Consider the following 24,838-nt stretch of genomic DNA (forward strand, 5'->3'; position numbering starts at 1 on the left):
TTTTTTTTTTTTTTTTTTTTTTTGCGCGCATCCATAAAAATAAATGTGTCCGTGTGCTCATTCTTGCAGCAGGAGAGCTGCTGGGTGCCCCGCTCCCCCTAGGTGCTGTGTTGCGCTGGGATGCTATGCAGATTAGTGTAGGTGTGGAGAGTGGGCTTACTCAATTTGGTTAAAACGTATAAAATAAACATTTATCAATTGTCCTTGGCAGCAATAGATCGATGTATGAAATGTGGATGTGAGATCCGTGTCTTTTTTTTAAATTTTTTATTTTTTTTTTCCTCTCTCTACAGTGAGAAATGCATTATCCGCATTATAAGCTCAGTGATAGTAGTGACCAGTCAGGGGATTCCCAGGATAGATAGAAGTAAAGCAGGGGGTTTCCCACATGATAAAAGGGTAAGGAATTGTTGCCCTAGAGCAGTGGTCCCCAACCTTTTTTGCTGCAAGGACCAGTTTCATGCAAGACAATTTTCCCAGGGACCGGGTGGGGGGTTCTGGAGCGTGGCTTATGGGATGGTTGGGGCTTAGGGGGTGCTGGTCGGCGCTGACTAATTCACATGCGACTAGGGTCTAGTGGTCACTGGGCTCTACTGCACTGCTGATATTTTCAAGGTGACATGGAAGAGGAACTGCAGGTCATTCTCCCGCTCACTCCCTCAGATGCTAGCTGAAACTGGATGCCAACAACCCAGCTCCCCCCTTTGACCGTCTTGTTTATTTCCATTGGTGCGGTAGTGGGCCTAACCAATCCCTGCCTCACAGGCCCTTTTCAAGCATTTTCATTGGTGGCAGTAGCTGGCCGGCATCACAGTTAAAAGGAAGAAATGCTCTCCTTCCTTCCCGCTGTACGGCTGCGCGCTGTGTGTGATGTGCGCGTTGGACGCGAATGCGCCTGTCGTCTCCGCTCTTCTGTTTTTCCGCGGCCCGGCAAACAATCTTCCAGGGCCCGGTCCGCGGCCTAGCGGTTGGGGACCGCTGCCCTAGAGCACTGATTCCCAACCGTATTACCACAGGGTCGCTCCTGAAAACGCCTAATGTTATTCCTGCCTTAAAGCGGTTGTCTCATTTCAGCAAATAGAATTTATCACGTAGAGAAAGTTAATAAAATGCAGGGATCTGGGTTTCCTGTTGTAAAAGTGACATTTTTTTTTTTTTTTGTTGTGTTTTGGGAAAGCAGTGCCCTAATCTATGAGAACCTGTGTGGCACCAACAGAGTACAGCCTAAAAAGTCTGCATGTGTGTAGAGAGATGTAATTCTATAATATCCATCTCGGGCCTCATGCACAGAACTGTGTCCACAAACAATGTGGATGCGACACAGACCGTATCTGTAACTGGTGGACCCCAAAATACATACTGTCGTGTGCATGCGGCCTACCAGAGAGGAAGAACCAGGATAAGTAACATGTACATAAAAGCTTATGTCACCCCATGTATTGGTCAGGCTGACTGACACCTGTACTGACCTTGAGCTCTTCTCGTTTCAGAGTCGGTGGTTCTTTGTTGATGATATACTAAGAATAGGAAATAAAATGGACACTGTAAGTAACAGAAGACGACAGCTGTGCGCAAAAAGGGTTGTCTGTTCATAAGTCGGTGGATTTGTCGTTGTAAAACCTTCTTACTTTTTAGCAGTTCATTGCAAAAATGTCTTAGGATTAAAGGGGTTGTGTCACTTCAGCAAATGGCATTTATTATGTAGAGAAAGTTAATACAAGGCACTTACTAATGTATTGTGATTCTCCATATTGCTTCCTTTGCTGGCTGGATTCATTTTTCCATCGCATTATGAACTGCTCCTTTCCATGGTTATGACCACCTTGCGATGCAGCACTGCTGGTCGTGCTTGGACAATATAGAAAAGAGTGCTAGCCTATGCGCACTCCCACGGTCCTAGCCACCAGGAAAGCCGGCACTTTTTTCTTATAGTATACAAGCATGGCCACCGCTGCTGGATTGCAGGGTGGTCGTAACCATGGAAACAAGCAGTCTATAATGCGATGGAAAAATGAATCCAGCCAGCAAAGGAGGCAATATGGACAATCACAAATGCATTAGTAAGTGCCTTGTATTGACTGTCTCTACATGATAAATGCTACTTGCTAAAGGGAGAGACAAACTTTTTTTTTTTTTTTTTCCTCGCGCTAATCCTTAGAGGTAGCGGTATGTCTCTAGGATATGCCATTACTTTTTGGACCAGTGAGGAGTTGTGATCCGGGGCCGATGGAAGCCCCTTTGGCATGTTCTCTGCCCAGCGTGGTTCTTTACCTGCAGTGTAGGAAATAATTGTATTTACGTACACAGATGGTGGTTGGCAACCCTTAGTAGTGACCGTACTTAGGTGACCACCGCCATTGAGCTAGTCTTCAGGCACCACAGGTCCCTGATCTATCTACATCAACATCTTGTTTGACACAGGCCATGTGACAGCCAAAGCCAGTGACTGGCCGTAGGGTTGGCAGGTCGCCTATCCACTCCTGCGGTGGTCACGTGACCTACATCAAACTGGATGTAGGGTTGGAGTCAGAACCCAGCGGTGGGAATCACTACCACTAGTCGGGCTACGCTAGGAGGTCTGAAAAAAAAAGCTTAGGAAGGGGCTGTCCAGCAAGGAAGACTGACATGATACTGCATGTCAGCACTTACAGGGGGTGATTTCTAATCTGCTTTCTTTCAGTTACAAGATATTGGTTTGCTGTCAGTGAATGAGAACACTCTTCAGAGGCAGTAACCCTGGTCATAGCGAGTCCTGAATACATTTGTATCCGGACCAGACAAAGCTCTGCGAACACCTCAGCAGGAGCAGTACCACTGTCTCTGCTGGTTTGCTACAATGTATGTGTCTGGAGTCACAGAGCATTGTCTATACCAGTATTTCCCAACCAGTGTGCCTCCAGCTGTTGCAAAACTACAACTCCCAGCATGCCCGCACAGCCAAAGGCTGTCAAGGCATACTGGGAGTTGTAGTTTTGCAACAGCTGGAGGCACACTGGTTGGGAAACACTGGTCTATACAGTCAACTGTATCCACTTCTCAGCTGAGCGCAGGACCAGCAATGGGCAGGGTTTCTGCCTCTGAATGTAAACAATGTTCTCATTCACTGACCGCAAGCAGAGATATGGGGAATTGAAATGTCACGCGTATCAGAAGGTTGTGGAAATTTTTATTTATGCAGGGAATATGCTTGATTTTTATAAAATCTGAAAACCTTTGAGGCAATATTCAGAAGTGGCAGATTAGTCAGAGATTTCCACGCTAAGAACCCACAACAGATTTTAGGGCAATGTTGCTGATCCTCAGATTTGCATCATGCTAGTTGTCATGCATTTCTAGGAGGAGTAATGGAGGAACAGCACAATGTACAGTTTATGAAATGATGATCCAGACTTGTTATTTTATGGAAGATTTTAAGCATCGACCCAGACAGACATATCAGGACAGGAGACCGGCCCTCTTCCTTCATCTTAGCTTTCCGTTTGTTGCCTGCATGGAAACAATAATGGAAAAAGTGCTAGATAGAGAGAGAATAATTTTTTTTACTTTTCGTTTTCTTTCAGCCCAAGCGCAAGACAAAAATTGCTGCCATGGTAGATGCAATAAACTGGGTGCTGGACACTGGAGACCGAGCTGTATATAAGAAAATCATGAGTGCACCCGACCATCTTCGCAGTCTCGCCCTTTTCACCTTCTTTTACCAATGTACGTGATGAAGTTACTTCTGGTGCCGGCATATATGACGACTGATGTCTCCTGATTACACTAAAAAAAATAAAAAATCTTCCCAACAGATTCCTTTTTATTGAACAAGATGGGGGAGGAGTGCTGTTCCCTGACTGACAAAGTGAAAAAACACGAGTGTGACGAATGTGATAAGGTAAGAGACCGGTCACCATTCTGCTGTTCCATGTGTACTGGATCTGGGTGGCGCCCCACCTTGGGACCCCCTCCTTTGGCATGAGCAGTGTCTCTTGCCGCTCATTTGTTAAAGGGGTTTTCCATGATTTCGAATTTGATGAAGTGGAGGGGGAGTGTCCATGGACAGAAGCTCTCCTTCACTGATATACCATGTCTGAGTGGAGGATCGAAGCGTTAGTTGCCCTGCGATGCGTTGCCTTCCGCCTAGTGGTGAGCCCGGTGACGTCACTGGCACAATTGGGTGGTCTGTAGCACTGCCCTAGGCTGTTTTACAGGCTAGGGCAGCGATAGACCGGAAAAATAGCCTAGCTTGAGCATCGAGAGCCGAAGTTGTCATACATATAGGAATTCTAAATGACTTTACTTGTAGGATGCTTAAGATTTGTATTCTAAGGTCACTCACTCCGTGTTCCAGGAATGTGACAGAAAGAAGATTTGCGGTAATGTCGCTTTTGAAAAGGAGCAGTACATCAGTGCCGTTCAGTATTACACTGCAGCCATGCAATACAGGTGAATGCTCGTTTTCTGCTTTCCATGTATAGATTCCATTCAGCCAGCTATTCTGATTACATCTGCTAAAAATGGACGTATGTCATACCTGAATGTATGAGCCACAGGTGCAAAATGGACAAGAACAGTGCCCGCTGCCACTTTCTCCATGGGTCCAAGCGGAAATCTAATTTGACTTACCATTGGGTTTAATGGGCCGCGGAGCTGTCCATGTATAGTCCCTGGCCCACATGGAGGGACATATTTGTAATGTCTGATAGACATCCGTAGAACTGATTGGGGCTGAGCCGTGATACCAAGCACAGCCACTATGCAATGTACAGCGCTGTGCTTGGTAAGCTGCGAGGAGACCTCTGCCACTCTGATACTGATGACCTGTCCTGAGAATAGGTCATCAGTATCAGAATATCAGAAATTCCCTTCAAAGGGCATCTGTCAGCAGATTTGTACCTATGACACTGGCTGACCTGTTACATGTGCACTTGGCAGCTGAAGGCGTCTGTGTTGGTCCCATGTCCATATGTGCCCGCATTGCTGAGAAAAATGATGTTTTAATATATGCAAATGAGCCTCTAGGAGCAACGGCCCCCGTTGTCATTACTCCCAAGAGTCTCTGATTTCTCTGCAACTGCTGCGCCCTCTACACTTTGATTGCCTTTCTGAGAAGTCAGGCCCAGGCATGATACATTTTCACTGTCTGGTCCTGCCAAAGTGCAGAGAAATCAGAGCCTCTTGAGAGTAATGGCAACGCCCCCGTTGCTCCTAGAGGCTCATTTGCATATAACAAAACATCATTTTTCTTAGCAATGCTGGCACATATTAACGTGGGACCAACATAGATGTCTTCAGCTGCCAAGCGCACATGTAACAGTCAGTGTCATAGGTACAGAACTGCTGACAGATGCCCTTCAGTGTGTTTCTCTGGGCTACAGACGTTGATGACATGTCCTCAGGATAGGTCATCAGTGTCAGATCTGTGGGGGTCTGACACCCTGCACCCCGCTGACAAGCTGTTGAACAGTATATAGAGCAGAAGCAGACCGCTCCATACACTGTCGTTTGTGGCACTTATTGAAGCTCGGCTCCCATTCACTTGAATGGGGGTTGAGCTGCAGTATCCCGGCATGGCCAGTACGCACTGTATGGAGCTTTCTGCCTGGCTGATCGGTGTGGGAGCTGTGTATCGGACCCCCACAGATCTGACATCGATGACCTATCCAGAGGACATGTCTCCTCCCCTCTTTTATTAAAGAGGTTCTCCGGGCTACAGACATTAATGACAAGTCCTCTGGTCAGATCTTTAAGCATTATCAAAAATGGCAGAAGGGAAAAGTGGAGCAGAAGCCGCTGTCATTTAAAACATAAGCTTCTGAAAACTGTTTGGTTGCTATGGGCAACTGCTCCACTTTTCCTTTGCACAAATTGCACAGCTCCCCAACGTTTTACAGGCTGTGATTTTCATATCGTTTCGGATGATTACTTACTGCTATTTGTTTTGTCTCTTAAGCCCCCATAATCATATCCTGTTCGGTAATCGGGCTCTCTGCTTCATTCGTGTGGGTGATTATTGGTAAGTAATGTATGTGTGTTTCTTACATCTAACTCTATAAAGGTATTATATATTCCCTAATAGATGGAGCTTTAAAGGGGTTGGTCCATCTCACTCCCAGCGATATGCCACTGATTGTCAGATAGGTGCGGGTCCCACCTCTGGGATCCCCTGCTATCTCCAGAACGGGGTTCCCAAGGTGAATAGAGCACCAGTGCTCCCATCCTCCATTCACCTCTATGGGAGCACTGGCTCGGCTATTTCTGAAACGGATTACCTACTGTATCCTGAGGAAATGTCATCAATATGGAAAACCACTTTAAAGGGAACCTGTCACCGGGATTGTGTACAGAGCTGAGGACATGGGTTGCTAGATGGCCGCTAGCACATCTGCAATATCCAGTCCCCATAGCTCTGTGTGCTTTTATTGTGTAAAAAAAAAATGTAATACATATCCAAATTAACCTGAGATGAGTCCTGTCCCTGACTAATCTCAGGTTTATTTGCATATGTATCAAATAGTTTTTTTTTACACAATAAAAGCACATAGAGCTATGGGGACTGGATATTACGGATACGCTAGCAGCCATCTAGCAACCCATGTCCTCAGCTCTATACCCCAAATCCAGGTGACAGGTTCCCTTTAAGTTCTAAAGTATTAAAGGCTCATGTGCTAGGCCTTGTGCACATGTCCATAATTCGGTGCTCAAAATATGGACACCTCTCGTGTGCAATCCTCATTTTTCTCAGTCCCATCAATTAGAAAGGAATATTCTTGCAATATGGATACGAGTAGGACCTGCTCTATAATTTGCAGAACGGCCACGCAGATCTGTACATAATTCGGAGGCCTGCATGGCCCTGTAGAAATGAATGGGTCCGTGTGCATGAAGCCTTAGTCAGATGACCTCTTTGGAATTTGCATCATGTCTAGCAATAATTTGTCAGTCACAGGTATTACAGATGTTATAGGTTTTTGACTGAGAAATCTTTTTAACGGAATGTTATTTTTTTTATTTCTTTTTAGGAGCGCGCTGTGTGATGGGAAGAAAGCGATTGTACTAAAGAACACCTGGCCAAAGGTAGGGGTTATCAACCTTTTTTTTTAATGTGGCACTTAACCCTTTGCCGACCACCTGTTGACTATAAACATCTGGGCGCATATCTGCACAGATGTTTTAAAAGGTCCTGGCAGAGATTGCAGCCGCACGCTAATCATGCAGCTGTGGGAGCGGAGCTCCCCATAGCGTAGGCAAGGACTGTTTTTCAGCGCCCCTGCCTTTGCCATTGTCGGCCCCAGTTACAGGAGAAATCGGCAATAAAAAAAAAAAATGTAATGTTAAATGTCCCCCATAGGATCTTGTAAGACCTTATGGGGGAAAGGTACAATGGGTAAAAAAATAAAAATAAAACGCACCGCAGCTTCTAGCCCCGAACACAACTACTATAACCAATACATCCCGTATATTAAAATGACTGTTATGGAAAGGGGACAAAACTAATATTTTGGTTGCTTTTTATTTTTTATATTTTCTGAATTATAAAAGTATAAAAAATGGCTTAAAAATTGGTGAGGATCTCATCGCTCGGAACATTTGTTTTCTTTTTAAAGTACAGGGACACTTTACCGTGTAATGTGATTCTTGCGTCGATTTAAAGGGGTCGGCCGCTTTATGTTGAGCCTTTTCTAATGTGTGTCAGTCAGGACAATAGATAACTTACCAATATATAGTCATTAACAATTCCTTCTTGCTTTCTTGATGTTTTTTTTTTTTTTTCCCTACCTACAGCAGGCAGGTCTCTTCCATAAAATGTTAGGAGATGGAGGTTCATGTGATTCTACAAATCCATGAGGTGGCAAACTATGGTACACAGTGAAAACACTGCTCCACCTGCTCTGTGGCTCCACCGCCGTCCTCCTGCACTTGTCCTGCTCCGTTGATCAGCATTAGAAGCGGGGCACACAGATGGCGCTGTGCATGGAGGCTTCCTTGCTTGCGAACAGAAGGAGCATAGAAGGGAAGTGCACTCTTCTGTATGACTGATGTGATTGTGTCATGATTGCAGCTCCGTCTATCACCGCCCAGCCATGGCTTCCTCCCACAGTCCCTGGACTATACCCTCGGAGCTTCTCCTTTTGAGCTGCAGCCGGTCTGTGATCCAGAGCTGAGGGAAGAAGCCAGATCAGACGATCTTGTTTAAGACATAGGTGGACACCAGAAAATGGTTGGGGGACCAGCTGTCTCCTCAACAAGACCTTAGTGAGGAGGGACAATGTAATAATAGGCAACTAGGAACCGAGTCTGCTCCATGTAATGGTGAATACGGACATGCAGAAAACAGGACGTGTGCAGATAACTCATGGGCCTGTTGAATGATGCGACCCTCTATCTCCTGACATTTTATGGACAAGACCTGCCTGCCGTAGAGGAAGGAACAGTTTCTTAATTGGGGGATTTCTGGATCAACAAAACAAGGCAAAATTTTTAATGACCCTCTCCTTATAGTTATCTATTACTGTTAGACGTTCATGAGCATAGTGGACGCTGAGGACCTCCTCCAAAACATGGGGAAATGGTAGTGGTTTATTTTTCCTTAAAGGGGTTCTCTGGGCATTTCATCTAATCTGCACTTTTAGATAGTACTTGCCTGTTCCTTGGGCTCCTATGCCCAGGTCCGGACTGGATGTGCCTGCCTTTTTTCCCCTGTTCAGCTGAATAGAAGTGTCCACATTGGGTTAGGACCCAGTCAGGGCAGCCCGCAACCTGTGCAAGCGGAATGGAGATGGCGGCAGTGGCGGAGTGAGGGACAGCCAAGTACGATCTATAAAAAAAAGTTCCTTCCACAGGTTAGTACCAACTACTAGATTAGATCCACTTTAGGGCTCATGCACATGGCCGTATTTTCGGGCCGCATCCAATCCGCAATTTTTGCGGATCAGATGCAGACCCATTTATCTCGATGGGCAGACTAGATGGGCCAAATGGTTCTTATCTGCCGACACATTTTATGATGGGGCCGCAAACGATGTGGAAAGCACACTCTTAAGTCCCTTCCGCGGCCCCGGAAAAAAGTTGAACATGTCCTATACTTGTCCGTTTTGTGTTCAAAGGCTCTCACAAGCGGCCCCGAACGCTTCCGTCCAGCCCTAATGCATTCTGAGTGGATGCAGATCCGCTCAGAATGCCTCAGTCTGGCACCGTTCAGCCTCCGCTCCGCTCAGCAGGCGGACACCTGAACGCTGCCTGGCCGTGCGGAGGCAAACGGATCCGTCCAGACTTACAATGTAAGTCAATGGGGGCGGATCCGTTTGAAGGTGACACAGTATGGCTCAATTTTCAAACGGATCCGTCCCCCATTGACTTTCAATGTAAAGTCTGGACGGATCCGTCTGCGGCTACTTTGACACTTAGAAATTTTTTTACAATATAATGCAGACGGATCTGTTCTGAACGGACCCACCGTCTGCATTATATGAGCGGATCCGTCTCAGACGGATCCGCTCTAAATGCAAGTGTGAAAGTAGCCTTAAAAAATTGGCAACATGTGCTCTGCCGGTATCCGCAATTTAGGAACACCAAAAACGGATACAGACACGTGTGGGAGGCCTGAAAGATATAAATCGTGTTTTTTCTAAATCTACTATGTCTGAACATGGCTTTCCAGTCTATCGGTGGGAATTTTTTTTTTTTTATCTGCATGATGAACATCAACGCTGCGGCCATGAGGTGAATGATGGGTGTGCTTATTCTTTTTACCTGTGTGCAGGTCATATAAAGACTTCGATTTTCTAATCTTTTTAAAAGTATTGTTTTCCATTTGTGACTGTCATACAGGAGGTGAACTCCATAGGTGCTGTGTGTCGACTGTCTTATGGGGTTCTTGTAAGGGCTCATTCAGATGGCCGTATGCAGACCCGTTAATTTCAATTGGGCTGCAAAAGAAGTGGACAGCGCACCGTGACTCCAAAGGAATCAGCCCTGGGGTCTTTTGGACCTGCTTGTTGATTGTTTCTGTCTTTAGAATAGTCTTAGGCAATCGCAGAGCAAAAATGAAATGGCTTACAGGGGTAAAGAAGAGCAGAGTCATACAGGGAGTTTCATATTTCTCGTACATTCCATTGGGGGACACAGACCATGGGTATAGCTTAGAGGTATTACTAGGAGGGACACTATGCAAAACGAAACTCCTCCTCCTCGGGCTATACCCCCAGACACCTCCAGGAGGACTCCAGTCTTTGCTTAGTGTCCGTCCAAGGAGGTGACGCTTATTCTTCTCCTGTTTGTCATTTTTTTCTGTTTTCAGAGGGGGACGCAGGTCAGCATTGCGCTTTCCTGGCCCCCGTGGAGTGTCTGCCACCGTCTTTCGACGTGTCCTGGCTACCTCCCATCCCCCCACAGAAGAAAAGTGGATCCAGGCTCAACATGTCAGCTCTGGCATCCCACCAGCTGCTGGGACGCCTGCTGCCTACCCTCCTCCAGAGCACTGTTCTCCTGGATTGGAGTCAGAAGTCTGAAGAGGTGCATCCCTGCTGGTCTGGACATCGAGGGAGCATGCTGAGCAGATAAGTATTGCCCAGTCCCTCCCTCTCCCTCTGTGTCTGTGGCTACCTGGGTGAGCTTGAAGAAGGATCCTGATGGGGGCACTTTTCTTTGGCATCTCTTCCACCTTAAACTTCCGGCATAACTGTGGGCTTCAGCGCTTCTCTCTTCGGGCCTTGGCTGCTGCGCTCTCTCAGCGCCCGCCGGCAGGCCGCTCCTCCATGGCCTCATTAACCCCTGCTGCGCCGCGTGAGGGGAGACGGGGTGTTTGTTCAAATCGCGCGCGCTTATTTTCCCGTGCGCGCTTTTTTCGCGCCATGATGACGCGTTCGGGGGGGGGGGGGGGGGGGGCGGCGGAGCCTCGGCATGCCGCTCTGACTCTCCTGACACACCGGAGACTTTGTTTGCTCACGGCCGTGCAGCTCCTCATCTCTCTACACCGGAGACTTCTGCTAGCGTTGCCTTGGTGGTAGGATAACAGCTTGCTCTGCTCCTGATCTTTGCAGCAACTGGTAGGAGATCTTTTACTGTGGGGTTCCATCATGCCAAAGCCTGGGGCACTTAAATCTGCCAAGGCCTCCTCTCAGGCTCTTTTGGGGTCATGCAAGGTGTGCCTTCTGCCTCTGGCACCTGTGACTCGTGCCCTGCTCCTGGACAGGATCAGCCTCCTTCTCTTGCTCAGCCCAGTCCTCCCTCTGCCCCTGCGGAACCGGCGGTACCCGCCTGGGCTTCCGCCATGTCTAGTGCGGCAGCGGATCTGGCCCTAGTTGCCAAGGCAGCCATGTCCTTCATGGAGCGTATGGCAGCTACTACTCCAGTAGCATCCACCGCTCCATCTCCTCTCAGTGATTCTCACAGGGGGCGTCTGACGTCTAAGAGGCAGCGTGAGCGGCAGCATTCCTCGTCGGATGACTCCGCTTCTCCCCCACGCCTTGAGGCATGCCCGGTTGACTCTCCCTCTCGTGGGGAGCGCAAATCCGAAGGGGAATTGTCCGGATCGGACAAGGCCACGGAGCGGGAACCCCTGCCTAAGCTTTCCACCATGGTATCCGAATTGGTGGAGGCTGTCCGTGACACTTTTAATATCCAAGGAGATTCCACTCCCTCCACTAGTCGGGAGTTCTTCCTCTTTCCGCCCAAAAGGCCCAAATCCGCGGTGTTCCCCGTTCATGAGGAATTCACAGCGGTCATATCAAAGGCTTGGGACCGACCCAATCAGAAATTTTCGGCCACCAAGCGCATGGATACGCTTTACATCCGGAGGTGTTCGAGGACATCTGCCGCCGATGGGGCCGTCCGGACGTGGATTTAATGGCGTCCCGGCTAAACAACAAGGTGCCGGTGTTCCTGGCCCGCGCTCGGGACCCAAGGGCGTGCGGAGTGGACGCGCTGGTGTCTCCTTGGCAGCGATTCGACCTCCTCTGTCTTCCCTCCACTTCCTCTGTTGCCGAAGGTGCTGCGCAAGATCGAGGCGGAGGGGATACCGGCCATTCTTATTGCTCCGGATTGGCCTCGCCGCGCCTGGTTCTCCAACGTCGTCCGAATGCTAGCGGACGTTCCGTGGCCTCTTCCCGACAGAGAGGATCTTCTATCTCAGGGACCGCTCTTCCACCAGAATTCACGTCAGTTGCGTTTAACGGCGTGGCTGTTGAACCTACATCCTGAGGAAGAGAGGCTTCTCTGATGCAGTGGTGAGAACCATGATCAGAGCTCGGAAGCCGGCTTCTTCGCGGATCTATTATCGCACCTGGAGGGCCTATCTAACCTTTTGTGAGAAGTCTGGTTTTCCGCCGCTTCGTTTTTCTGTTCCGGTGGTGCTGGCCTTTCTACAGTCCGGCCTTGAGGTGGGTCTGTCGCTCAGTTCTTTGAAGGGTCAGGTTTCGGCCTTGGCGGTCTTTTTTTTTTCAACGGTCTATTGCCTTTTTGGGGCCTGTAAGAACCTTCCTGCAGGGGGTGGCGCATTCGGTTCCTCCGTATGTTCCTCCCTTACCCCCCTGGGATCTTAACCTGGTCCTGCGCGCCCTTCAGGAGGCGCCTTTTGAGCCTCTGAGGGAGGTCTCCCTAGTCTTCCTCACCTGGAAGGTGGTTTTTCTGGTGGCCATTACCTCCATCAGGAGGGTTTCGGAGCTGGCCGCGCTTTCCTGTCAGGAGCCTTTTCTGGTCTTCCACCAGGATAAGGTGGTGCTACGGCCGGTTCCTTCTTTTTTGCCCAAGGTGGTTTCTCCGTTCCACCTTAACGAGGATCTTGTCCTGCCCTCTTTTTGTCCTTCTCCGGCGAACCCCAAGGAACGTGCTCTCCACACCCTGTACGTCGTCAGGGCCCTGAAAGTGTATCTGGGGGCCACCGCCTCCTTTCGTCGTTCGGACTCCCTCTTTGTGATTCCCGAGGGGTCTCGTAAGGGTCTGGCGGCTTCCAAGGTTACTGTGGCGCGGTGGATCCGTTCCGCTATTGCTGCGGCCCATCGAGCTCGTGGTCAGGTTCCCCCGTCGCGGATTACCGCTCACTCCACAAGGGCAGTGGGAGCTTCCTGGGCCAGACGCAATCGCGCCTCCGCCTCCCAGTTGTGTAAGGCTGCCACTTGGTCGTCCTTGCATACGTTCACAAAGTTTTATCAGTTGCACTCGCTGGCCTCGGCTGATGCTGTCCTCGGGCGCAGGGTATTGCAGGCCGTGGTGCCCGTTTAACGGCTGGACGTTTTTTCTCCTGGCGGTGTTGGTTTTTCCCACCCCATGGACTGCTTTTGGACGTCCCATGGTCTGTGTCCCCCAATGGAATGTACGAGAAAAGGAGATTTTTGTGAAACTCACCTGTAAAATCTTTTTATCGTCTTTTCCATTGGGGGACACAGCTCCCGCCCACTTTTTTTGTTTATGCTCAGGGTATGTTGGTGTGATGGTTTCCACTGTGGTTTTTTCAGTTCTCCTTCTCCTACTGCTTTTGCAACGACTGAAGTCCTCCTGGAGGTGTCTGGGGGTATAGCCCGAGGAGGAGGAGTTTCGTTTTGCATAGTGTCCCTCCTAGTAATACCTCTAAGCTATACCCATGGTCTGTGTCCCCCAATGGAAAAGACGAGAAAGATTTTACAGGTGAGTTTCACAAAAATCTCCTTTTTGTAGCTAGTTTCTTTTAGATGAACATCTGTGTGGTACCAGAGCTCTGCAGAACTGCATACCGAGGTTTCCATATTGATGTGGTAATAGCTTTAATTACAATTTTAACAGGTTTGGAGGGAAATGTCTGACGAGCCCTGTCGCTCAAAATAGTCCCCGGGTCTGTACTTCCTGCAAAATGGCATGTGTGGGTGTCATGATGGCGGCCTGCTACGCTTCTGCATGACTACTAGCATTGGAAAGAAACTGTTTAACCCTTCTCCTGCCAGCCTCAGCACTGCAATTACTGGAGCTTACAGTTATATACAGACTGCACAGGGCCCCCACTAAAGCTTCCTGCAGACTGTCAGGACATGCTGGGAGTTGTAGTTTTGCTGGAAGGCCAGAGACCCCTAACCTCCTCCGGACCTTGTGATTTTCTTTTATTTTCCATTTTTGTGTAACTCTCTGCCTTCCGGAAGCCATTACTTTATTTATTTTTGCGTTCCCATAGACGTATGAGGAATTGATTTTTATTTATTTTTTGCGGACAAGTGGTACCACCCAATAGCATCATGTGACACTGAATATGATGCAGTGAGAAGCTGGAAAACCAGATCAGAAAGTCGTACACACTCCAAAATGGTACTATTAAACACTACAGGTGGCCTTGTTTAAAAAAAAAAAAACCCCTCACACAGCTCTGTAGACGTAACCATAAAACTGTTATGGTGGTCAGAATATGGTGATGCAAAGAAAAAATAGTTTTTTTTCAGAGTTTTTTGCATTTTGTTTTAAAAGATGTATTAAAACACAAAAAATATATATAAACGTGGTATCTCTGTAATCGTACTGACCCGGAGAATGGAGGTAGCGGGTCAGTTTTATCGGATAGGAAATGCAACCCATTAAACTGTGGTGGAATTGCGTTTGTTCCACCCATCTTTTTTTTCTTTCCCCCTATTACATCGTATGTAATATTAAATGATGCCATCAGAAAGGGCGGGACGCAGGAACAAAGCGCTCACACAGCTATGTGAATGGAAACCTAAAAATAAGTTATAAGTTATGTTTCCAGGAAGGCAGAGAGTAAAAAAAAACCGGGAAGGGGTTAAACTTGTGGCCTGCATATACAGTGGAGAGACATTCTTTTCAATCAGTGAGTGTGAGTCAGAAGTCACTGTCTGACCTACTTACCAAAGACTTGCTCCAAGGCCTGTGTCACTGGCATCACACCGAACACTCCTTCGTTGACATTGCCTTTTTTTTTTTTAAATAAATAAAAATCTTTTTGCATCGTTGCTTTCCAAGTCCCATAACTTTTTTTTGTTTTTTCTTTCTTTCTTTCTTTGAGGGACGACTTGTAGTTTTTATTGGTATCATTTTGGGGTAAATAGCACTGTTTGACTTGTTAAGTTTTTTTGGGTGGAGACTAAGGGTACTTTCACAGTAGCGTTTTTCTTTTCTGGCACTGAGTTCCGTCACAGGGGCTCTATACCGGAAAAGAACTGATCAGTTTTATCCCCATGCATTCTTAATGGAGAGTAATCCGTTCAGGATGTCTTCAGTTCAGTCGTTTTGACTGATCAGGCAAAAGATAAAACCGTAGCATGCTACGATTTTATCTCCAGCGAAAAAAAAACTGAAGACTTGCCTGAATTCCGGGATTCTGAATGGCGGATCCGGCACTAATACATTCCTATGGGGAAAAATATGCCGGATCCGTCCTTCCGGTCTGCGCATGCGCAGACTGAAAAAAAGGTGAAAAAAATAAATGCTGGATCTGTTTTGCAGGATGACACCGGAAAGACGGATCCGGCATTTCAATGCGTTATTTTCGACTGATCGGGCATTTTTAAGACTGATAATGATCCTGGTCAGTCTTAGGCTACTTTCACACTTGCGTTCAGAGCGGATCCGTCTGAGACTGATCCGCTCATATAATGCAGACGATGGATCCGTTCAGAACGGATTAGTCTGCGTTATATTGTAAAATAAATTGTAAGTGTGAAAGTAGCTGCAGACGGATCCGTCCAGACTTTACATTGAAAGTCAATGGGGGCAGGATCCGTTTGAAAAGTGCACCATATTGTGTCACCTTCGCCCCCATTGACTTCCATTGTAAGTCTGGACGGATCCGTTTGCCTCCGCACGGCTAGGCGGACATCCGAACGCTGCAAGCTGCGTTCGGGTGTCCGCCTGCTGAGCGGAGCGGATCCCAAACGGATGCCAGACTGATGCATTCTGAGCGGATCCGCATCCACTCAGAATGCATTAGGGCTGGACGGATGCGTTCGGGGCCCGCTTGTGAGAGCCTTCAAACGGAACTCACAAGCGGAGCCCCGAACGCTAGTGTGAAAGTAGCCTTACTAATGCCATCAGTTGGCATACATTTTGCCTGATCAGGCAGGCAGTTCCATCTGCCGCAAGTGTGAAAGTACCCTTATGGGGCAAGGTGACCAAAAAATTGGTTGTTTTAGCACAGTTTTTATTTATTTATTTATTTATTTATTTTTATTTTTACAGCGTTCACCTGAGGGGTTCGGTCAAGTGACATTTTTATAGAGCAGATCGTTACGGACGTGGTGATACCTAATGTGTATACTTTTTCTTATTTATGTTTTACACAATAGCATTTTTGAAACAACAAGAATTTTGTTTTAATGTGTCCATGTTCTGAGAGCTATAGTTTTTTTTTTTTTCGTTTTTTTTTTTGCGATTTTCTTATGTAGGGGTTCATTTTTTCCAGGATGAGGTGACTGTTTTATTGGTACTATTTCGTGGGACATACGCCTTTTGATCACTTGGTGATATATTTATAGCTAAGAGATGCTTTGATATACCCTTGATAAACTCGCCTACCTATTCGAAATCATGAACCTTGTTTGCAGGCCCTCTCACGTGTCCCTGGGGCATCTTGAATCTGTGGTTCCCTGTTCCCCACCCCCTTTTCCTTTTCCCTTATGTGTCTGTATGTATATATCCCTCATAGCTTGTGAGGCTCTAGTGTTTGGACTGTCCCTTAAACTGGACCTGGTGCGTAAAGCACCGAATTACTAGTATCAGAAACACAGGAATGACAATTGATTCACTGTGTATATTTCTTCTCCCTCTGATGTATCTTTACAGGGGCGAGCATGTACTCGACTATAATGACATCGTCCTTTACATTACGGTTTCCCTTTCCCCATCTCTTGGTTCCTCTGGAAATTGTTGGTGGTTTTACGACCATATTAGGCATGCACACAACATAAGTCATTATACACACGCTATATAACTTAACAGGTGTATGTATATATGCATAAAAATGTAATATTGACTTTATTCTGAGTGATCTAACTGTCGGACTAAATACAACCAGATCCTGTCATGCCAAATATTAGTATTGATCTTCTCTTAAAGTATAATCTGAGGAGGCAACATAACCTGCTTTGTCTCCTGTACCTGACGTGACGATCAGTAGACAGGAAGTCAGATGCGGTTCAAAGACTGGATATGTCTTGCGTTCCATAATGAACAGACTCTGACCAGAGCCGACCGGAAGCGGATATGTGAGTGTACTGACGTGTGGGCGTGCGTTCCACTGTGGAACGCACGCCCTAAATCATTCACATGTCCTGTAGAGTTCCTGACATCAGAAGCTGCGGTGGTAGGATGCGTTCCACAGTGGAACGCACGCCCACACCGCATGCCTGCCCTACAGGTGTGAATGAAAACTTCACATATCAGTTGCTAACACCAGGGAATTGACAGAGGACCTATAAGGTGGGGAGGGGTAGTGAGACACAAGCTCTGGACCATAGGAGGAACAACAGGGGAGGAAACGCTTTGGCAATGACCTCATTGTGAGTAACTTCTAGAGGCCTGGATAAGTCGGCCTATATGTATCCATTTCCTTTTATTATCTAATCCTTTTATTATCTAGGTTGCCATAATCAACTAGCCGTATATGTTGGCTCATGTCTACCTAACGAGGGACGTATCTGAGGTAGTGTTACCTTTACACTTATGAGATTCGGAAGGTGGTGGTCTCAAATATTGATTATCTCTGGAGACATATAAACAACCTTATATATGTGTGTCTCACTCTTTCAGCTGCACGTATACACCATACGTGGATGCTCGTCTCACACTAAATCTGTGCCCCCGTGGCATTCTATATACCACATTTGGACTGACATCAAAACACCTGGATTGAGTGAGTTAAACATAAGTGCTGTGTGATTAGCACGGTGGTGGGTACACAATTGTCAGGTGATGAGTCAGTTTTGAGTATGTCATTCAATTATACATGTGTGTAGTTCTGTTTTTTTCTTTTTACAGAAATCCACTCTGAAGTCCTGTATGTTTGCATATAATAACCGCATACACAAGCGGTGTACGATACTTGATGTGCCTCCTCCTCCTCCTAATAATAACATCGTCCAATACCATCAGGTCCATTTCTAATTGATATCTGTGTGACAACAGACACCATCACACTGAGAACGGTGATCAAGACGCATTAATACGGCAGTCTCATTATAATATGGGTCTTCGCCCTCTTAGTGTGATTTATTAGTTTATATGTTATTTATCTGCTACACAATTTATGTTGATACATTATCCATTTAAACCTATAGATCCATTCACCCCCTGATGATCCCACACCGTGGGGGAAACGTGTTGGGGTTCAGTGTATCATTCGTTTGGGGTTCACGTATCTATTTTTGGTGACCACAAACATTTATATAATAGGGTGTCTTTTAATAAGTCTCGTGCACCATGTACCTTCTGATGTTTTTACGTCAATAGGGGTGTATACATTGTGCACAATATCTGTGTTTGTTTTGTCTTGCTGTCCATGTAGGCTTTCCACTGATAGGCTTCCCTCTATCAGCGATACCAATAAGGGTTACATAGGAGCTGATAGCCTTAGGCTCGAGGACAGGGAGTCCCCACCATTAGGGGCCGTCCCTGGGCAGAGGGTTTAGTCTAGGGTTTATAAATAGGGATATTGTCCCCACCCATAGCTAACCTACATAGCCTGTTTTGTGGATTTACCTACTATGGACAATCAGTATATGTTTTGAGGTTTAAAAATAAAATTTAAGTGACTGTTATTTGGAAGGGTTAATTTTCTAGCTGGATCTTGTACCTTGTCATTGACCCATGTATTAAAACTATATCTCTAATTGCTGGATAAATGTTTAAAATGATATATTTATAGAGCTGACCGTCATGGATGCGGCAATACCAAATAAGTCTATATTTTTTTATTCTATTTTTAACATTATTTTTTTAATTCCTTACTTTTTTTTAACACTTTATACATTTTACACCTTTCGTCCTCCATAAGGTCATACAAGACCTCTGGGGGACATTTAACGTCACTTTTTTTTTTTTTTTCCACACTTGATTTCCCCTGTAACTGGGGCTGACATAGTAGCCCCAGTTACAGGAGAAATGCACCCCCCCAGAGAGGCTGTACAGCCTCAGTGCAGGGCTGATCGAGGTCTCTGAAAGACCTCACAGCTCCTGCACTCTCCGGCCCCGGCGATCACATGACCACCGGGCCGGAAGTGCTTCCTGATCTTACTGAGCGCTGTGTGTACATCGATCTAGAAGGCAGGGACACCTGGGCACTGTCCGCTGCCTTCTCTGAGTTGCCCTGCTGTCACGGACGGCGGGCAACCCGATCTACAGTATACAGTAATTACATAGAGGAAATTGGGCTGGGCATAACATTTTCAATAGATGGTTCTGCAAAAAAGAAACGGATACGGAGTACATTCCGTATGTGTTGCGTTTTTTTTTTTTTTTTTTCAGACCCATTGACTTGAATGGAGCCACGGAACGTGATTTGCGGGCAATAACAGGACATGTTCTATCTTTCAACGGAACGGAATGCATACGGAGCACATTCGTAGTTTTTTTTGCGGAACCATTGAAATGAATGGTTCCGTATACGGAACGCAAAAATAAAAAACATTTGTGTGCAAGAGGCCTAAATCTTCGGGACACAGGTGGATTTTGGTTCGGAAACGCAGCAAAGACTGCACAAAAATCTGCATATACTGCACTGCTGTGTGCATGTCGCCTAAGGGCTCCTACACAGGGTTTTTTCCGGCTAAAAAAAATAAATAAAAACCATGTTTATTCTTCATGTCTTTGAATGGAGTTCCCCCCCACCGTTTCCTTTTCCATAGAAGGTTGGAAAACAAAACGCCATTGTTACATCACGCGATAAAAAACAAATAAATGGCCATGGATGCAAAAATGCACCTCAACTTAAGAAAAATGCCGCAACCAAAACAAAGGTACTGGAGTCTGTATTTCTGCTAAAAATGCAGCAAAAAGACTATGAGAAAAAAAAAAACACGAACCGCACGAAAGGGCACATTTAACAGTCAAATCAAAATTGCTGCAAAATACCACAGTTCTGCCCCCAATTGTGTCCAAATTGCGGCAAAGGTGATAAACAATATATAGGTAAAGCTGTGGGGTTGTGTCTAGGGTTGGCACCCAGCTGGTAACTTTTTTTTACTATCGGCAATGTTAAATGCCTGTGTTTTCCTGTGGGAACTGCTACTAATGAGGCGTCCATTGCACAGCGTTCATTAGTGCAGCCATGTTTAAAAAAAACACACTAATCTCCATTTGCTCGCTCTGCTGACTGGAGGACAGGACCTGCGAGACGTCGTCATGCTGGAGGCAGGTCCTGTCCTCAGCTTCCAGTCAGCAGGGGGCGCTCACGGCAACGCCAGCAAATTGAGGCGAGTGCTTTTTTGGCATTAGCAACTTATGGGGGGGGGGGGGGGGGGGGCGTTATTCTAACTGGGGGCACTAATGGGGCGTTATTCTAACTGGGGGCACTAATGGGGCGTTATTATAACTGGGGGCACTAATGGGGGCGTTATTCTAACTGGGGGGACTAATGGGGAGGGCATTATTCTAACTGGGGGCACTAATGGGGGAGGGCATTATTCTTGGTGGGGGGCATTATTCTAACTGGGGGCACTAATGGGGGAGGGCATTATTCTTACTGGGGGCACTAATGGTGGGGGGCATTATTCTAACTGGGGGCACTAATGGTGGGGGGCATTATTCTAACTGGGGGCACTAATGGCGGGGGGCATTATTCTAACTGGGGGCACTAATGGTGGGGGGCATTATTCTAACTGGGGGCACTAATGGTGGAGGGCATTATTCTTACTGGGGGCACTAATGGGGGAGGGCATTATTCTTACTGGGGGCACTAATGGGGAGGGCATTATTCTTACTGGGGGCACTAATGGGGGAGGGCATTATTCTTACTGGGGGCACTAATGGGGGAGGGCATTATTCTTACTGGGGGCACTAATGGGGGAGGGCATTATTCTTACTGGGGGCACTAATGGTGGGGGGCATTATTCTTACTGGGGGCACTAATGGTGGGGGGCATTATTCTTACTGGGGGCACTAATGGGGAGGGCATTATTCTAACTGGGGGCACTAATGGGGAGGGCATTATTCTAACTGGGGGCACTAATGGGGAGGGCATTATTCTAACTGGGGGCACTAATGGGGGAGGGCATTATTCTAACTGGGGGCACTAATGGGGAGGGCATTATTCTAACTGGGGGCACTAATGGGGAGGGCATTATTCTAACTGGGGGCACTAATGGGGGAGGGCATTATTCTAACTGGGGGCACGAATATTATTGGGAGCCACAGTTTGATAGTGACTTGTCACCCCTTGATAAGCGTCAGATTAGATTGTGAACACAGTTCCAGGCTCTTATTACTGTAGTTGGTTTCGGTCGCCCAAACATTTCCTGTCATGACGATGACGCAGTTCGGCTTGGCAAACCGAGAGCTGCTCCCGCCATCGCGTCCTGCCAATGAGAAGGCCGAGCGCGGTCATGTGACCCGTCTCCGCAGTCAGCGCTTTGTTCTATCCCTCGCACGGCTTGTGTTTTTGTGCGCTCTTGTTTCCAGCCAATGAGAACGCAGGCCGCGGGTCACGTGGTAGGAGTTCCGTCTGTGGAGTCAGTGAGCGGCTGAGGTGTCCCGGCAGAGTCGTTTCGGTCCCTGTTTACACCATGCAGTTTTCCCCTCCGTCCCACCTTAACCTCAGCACTTTCACTGGAGCGATAATATGGCCGAGGAAGTGAGTACTGCGCGAATAGTGTTTCCCAGGAAGAAGACCAAGAAAAGGAAGGTTTGTGTTAGTGCGCTGACAGTTCTAGCAGACGCGTTGTGACCGCACTGTGTGAATGTTCCCTACTAGTAGCCGTGCTGTATACAGTAACTATTCACATAGTGATCCGGTTTACAGAAATTTGCCTATAGAACCACTACAGTGGAGTAATGATATTTGCATGTTGCTAAGGGCAACCTGATGAGCTGGGACTGACTGGGCCCCACAGCAATATATATCTATTTTTTTCTTTTTTTACGGACACCCCCCATGACTATCCTTGCATCGCTTGTGCACATATCAAAGGTTAGGTTCACATCACGTTTTTGCCATCCGTCTGACGTATACGTTGGAATAAAAGGGATAAGAGTCCGGCAAAAAAAAAACAAAAAACGCATACGTAAACATTATGGTGACAGATGTCACCGTATGGCGTCTGTCTGAGGTATCCGTTAACGTATACTTTTTTTGTAAACATAAAACGGATGGCAAAAACGTAATGTGAACTTGACCTCAGTGCCAGAGTAAGCATTAGTACACAGCAGGGCGGTGAGGGGGCTGTCATGTACTGTACGCTATAGTGCGGGAGGTCCTGGTGGTCGGCGGGGAGGACTGCGTTCTACAAGGATCATTTACTCTACTGGGAAATACAGGGTGCACTGGAGTATCATGGACTGGGATATACTCGAATCTATATACTGTATATATTAGCCCTACCCCCAAATAATACATTTAGTCACTAGATATTACCAACATACAGAGACTAAATAATACCGCCATACTGGATAATAGCTCGTACCATGAAAGGTTAACACTCCATACAGTGAGTGATTAACGCCGCCATACAGGGACTGGATAACTGTGTATAAGGTGGCACAGTACAGGGTATGACTAGGGGCATTATACATGGTATAGATTTCACCCATTGAGTACACATTCAGCTGAAGCGCACATACAGTACATGTGTACATACAGCTCTGACCCCAGCGGGCTCCTGTAGTCCCATAGAACTGGAAGAGGGGGCAGTGAACACACAGGAGCCCCTGTTCTTCTGATCGGTGGGGGCCCAACAGTTGGACTGGGTCAAGTTGTCGGGGATAAATGTGCTTATGGGAAAACCTCTGTAACCCCTTGGTCTATTGTTCTTTCGTTTTTCAGAACTGGTTAGGGTACATACCGCGCCTTTGTCCTTGGCCACCGTAATTTACATGGCTAAATATAATCTCCGTATCCCAGAGCAAAGACACTACACTAAATTGCAAAATTGTAATAGGATTTCCATATCTGAATGGAAATAATTATTAAAGGGAGTCCCAGGCCCCTCGTCGCTTTTCATATGAAACCCCTCTGGCCCACCCTAGTTTCTTCAGAAATCCAGCGTCCTTCACAAAATTCGCTGCGCTTGCGCAATTCAGTCCCCATTCCGGCACATACGCATTAAATGCCCATAATGGGGAATGAAGTGCGCAGGCGCAGCGAACCTGGTGAACGGCGCTGGATTTCTGAAGAACCTAGGGTGGGCCAGAGGGGTGAAATGGAGGGGTTTCATATGAAAAGCGACGAGTGGCCTGGGCACTGGCCGCCTGAACGCCGCCCCTGGGCACCTTTAGACCTAATTTGCATATTGAATAATAGTGTTTTTTGAAGAAAATTAGCGACGGATAGCTAAACAGTAAGTAGCATTCCAATATGGGACTATAATGCTGATAATGGTGTTAGTGTTCTATAATGGTCAGTATAGGTGAAAGGCTCCCTTTAAAGGCGTTTTCCAAGAGCTTTTTTTATTTATTTATTTTTAATGCTGATGACTTATCTTCTGGATAGTATCTGATCGGTGGGGGTGCGACAGCCTGGACCCCCGCTGAATAACTGTTTGAGGAGGCAGTGGCGCTTGCAGTAGTGCTGCTGCGTTTCCCACCTTTGCCTAGGCCAGTGGTGGCGAACCCGCCAGAGGCGGCACTCGGAGCCCTCTCTGTGGGCACCCACACCCTGGAAAATGTCTATGGTGTACCAATATGCCTTAGACCTTTCCTGCCATTTAACAGTGCAGGACGCACTATGAACAGCGCAGGCAGCGCACTGAATGTAGACAGGCTACATGATAAAGTACATGGAAGATATACTATACTGGACTGTAGGATTCAGGTTAACTTGCCGTGTTGGCACTTTGTGATAAATAAGTGGGTTTTGTGTTGCGGTTTGGGCACTCTGTCTCTAAAAGGTTTGCCATCACTGGCCTAGGCGAATAATAGCTCCAATGAAGTGAATAGGCCTAAGCTGTAATACCGATCACAGCCACTCTACAATGTACGGCGCTGTTCTTGGTGAGCTGAGAGCGCCGCTGCCGTCTCAAACAGCTGATTGGTGGAGGTCCTGTGTGTAGGACATATCCATAGGATTTCATCAGTTAAAAAAACCTTCAAATCTAGAGGCTTTATACCTTTTGCTGCTCACTGGTGCGCGGCTCATTATGTATCAGGGTCAATACACTTTTTCCTATTTTTGGCGTTTGCTTTTTGTCACCATGATTTTACAGTAATTCTGCAAAAAAGCCAGTACATGTGAATGATCTCTTGAAAGCGCTTTGTGGTAGAACGGCACGCTGTTTTGGTCACACATTGACTGAACTGTAGACTTTTGTTTCCCCCCCCATCCTCCCTGTATTGAATCGTGTAGCGGACTATTGATATGCCGACAGACACGACAGCTCCCCAAGAGGCGCGTTCAGCTTGTCAGGTTTTCCGTATGCGTACAGCGACACTGTGATTAAGGAAATTCCTGGGGCTGTAATCTGTCCTGCCTTGCTGTGTAAATGTTTGTGTACCGTATTAATAGATCCATTATTATTCTTATGTTAGGTTAGTATTTTCACGTACGAGGTCGAGCCAAAAATGATCTGCTCTCTGGCTGTAGAATTTATTTTGTTAGAAAAGACAAATACATAATTTCTTTTACATAATTTCCCTGCTTTTCAATATAACTTGTCCATCTGTCAACAAGCTTTCCTATTCCCTCCTTTAAAAACTGATTTAGGCTGAGCTGCGAGCCACGAATGCACCGCTGTCCTCA

The 24,838-nt window shown here is 46.8% G+C and overlaps 1 protein-coding gene across 3 annotated transcripts in view; it reads left to right on the top strand.

The window, feature by feature from the left end:
• LOC122930794 (E3 ubiquitin-protein ligase TTC3-like) overlaps positions 1–24,838 on the top strand; it is a 176,760-nt gene that overhangs the window by 44,971 nt on the left and 106,951 nt on the right. For 2 of the 3 annotated variants that reach the window (XM_044284388.1, XM_044284389.1), the window contains exons 6-11: positions 1,491–1,544; positions 3,561–3,702; positions 3,792–3,877; positions 4,334–4,428; positions 5,936–5,998; positions 7,005–7,059. In XM_044284388.1, the coding sequence (XP_044140323.1) occupies positions 1,491–1,544; positions 3,561–3,702; positions 3,792–3,877; positions 4,334–4,428; positions 5,936–5,998; positions 7,005–7,059 (495 nt within the window). Of the gene's footprint in view, positions 1–1,490; positions 1,545–3,560; positions 3,703–3,791; positions 3,878–4,333; positions 4,429–5,935; positions 5,999–7,004; positions 7,060–21,612; positions 21,791–24,838 lie in introns of those variants that run through there. The other variant, XM_044284390.1, reaches the window with a different exon arrangement.

Source organism: Bufo gargarizans, chromosome 3 (assembly GCF_014858855.1).
Source record: "Bufo gargarizans isolate SCDJY-AF-19 chromosome 3, ASM1485885v1, whole genome shotgun sequence".
NCBI classification, from domain to species: Eukaryota; Metazoa; Chordata; class Amphibia; order Anura; family Bufonidae; genus Bufo; species Bufo gargarizans.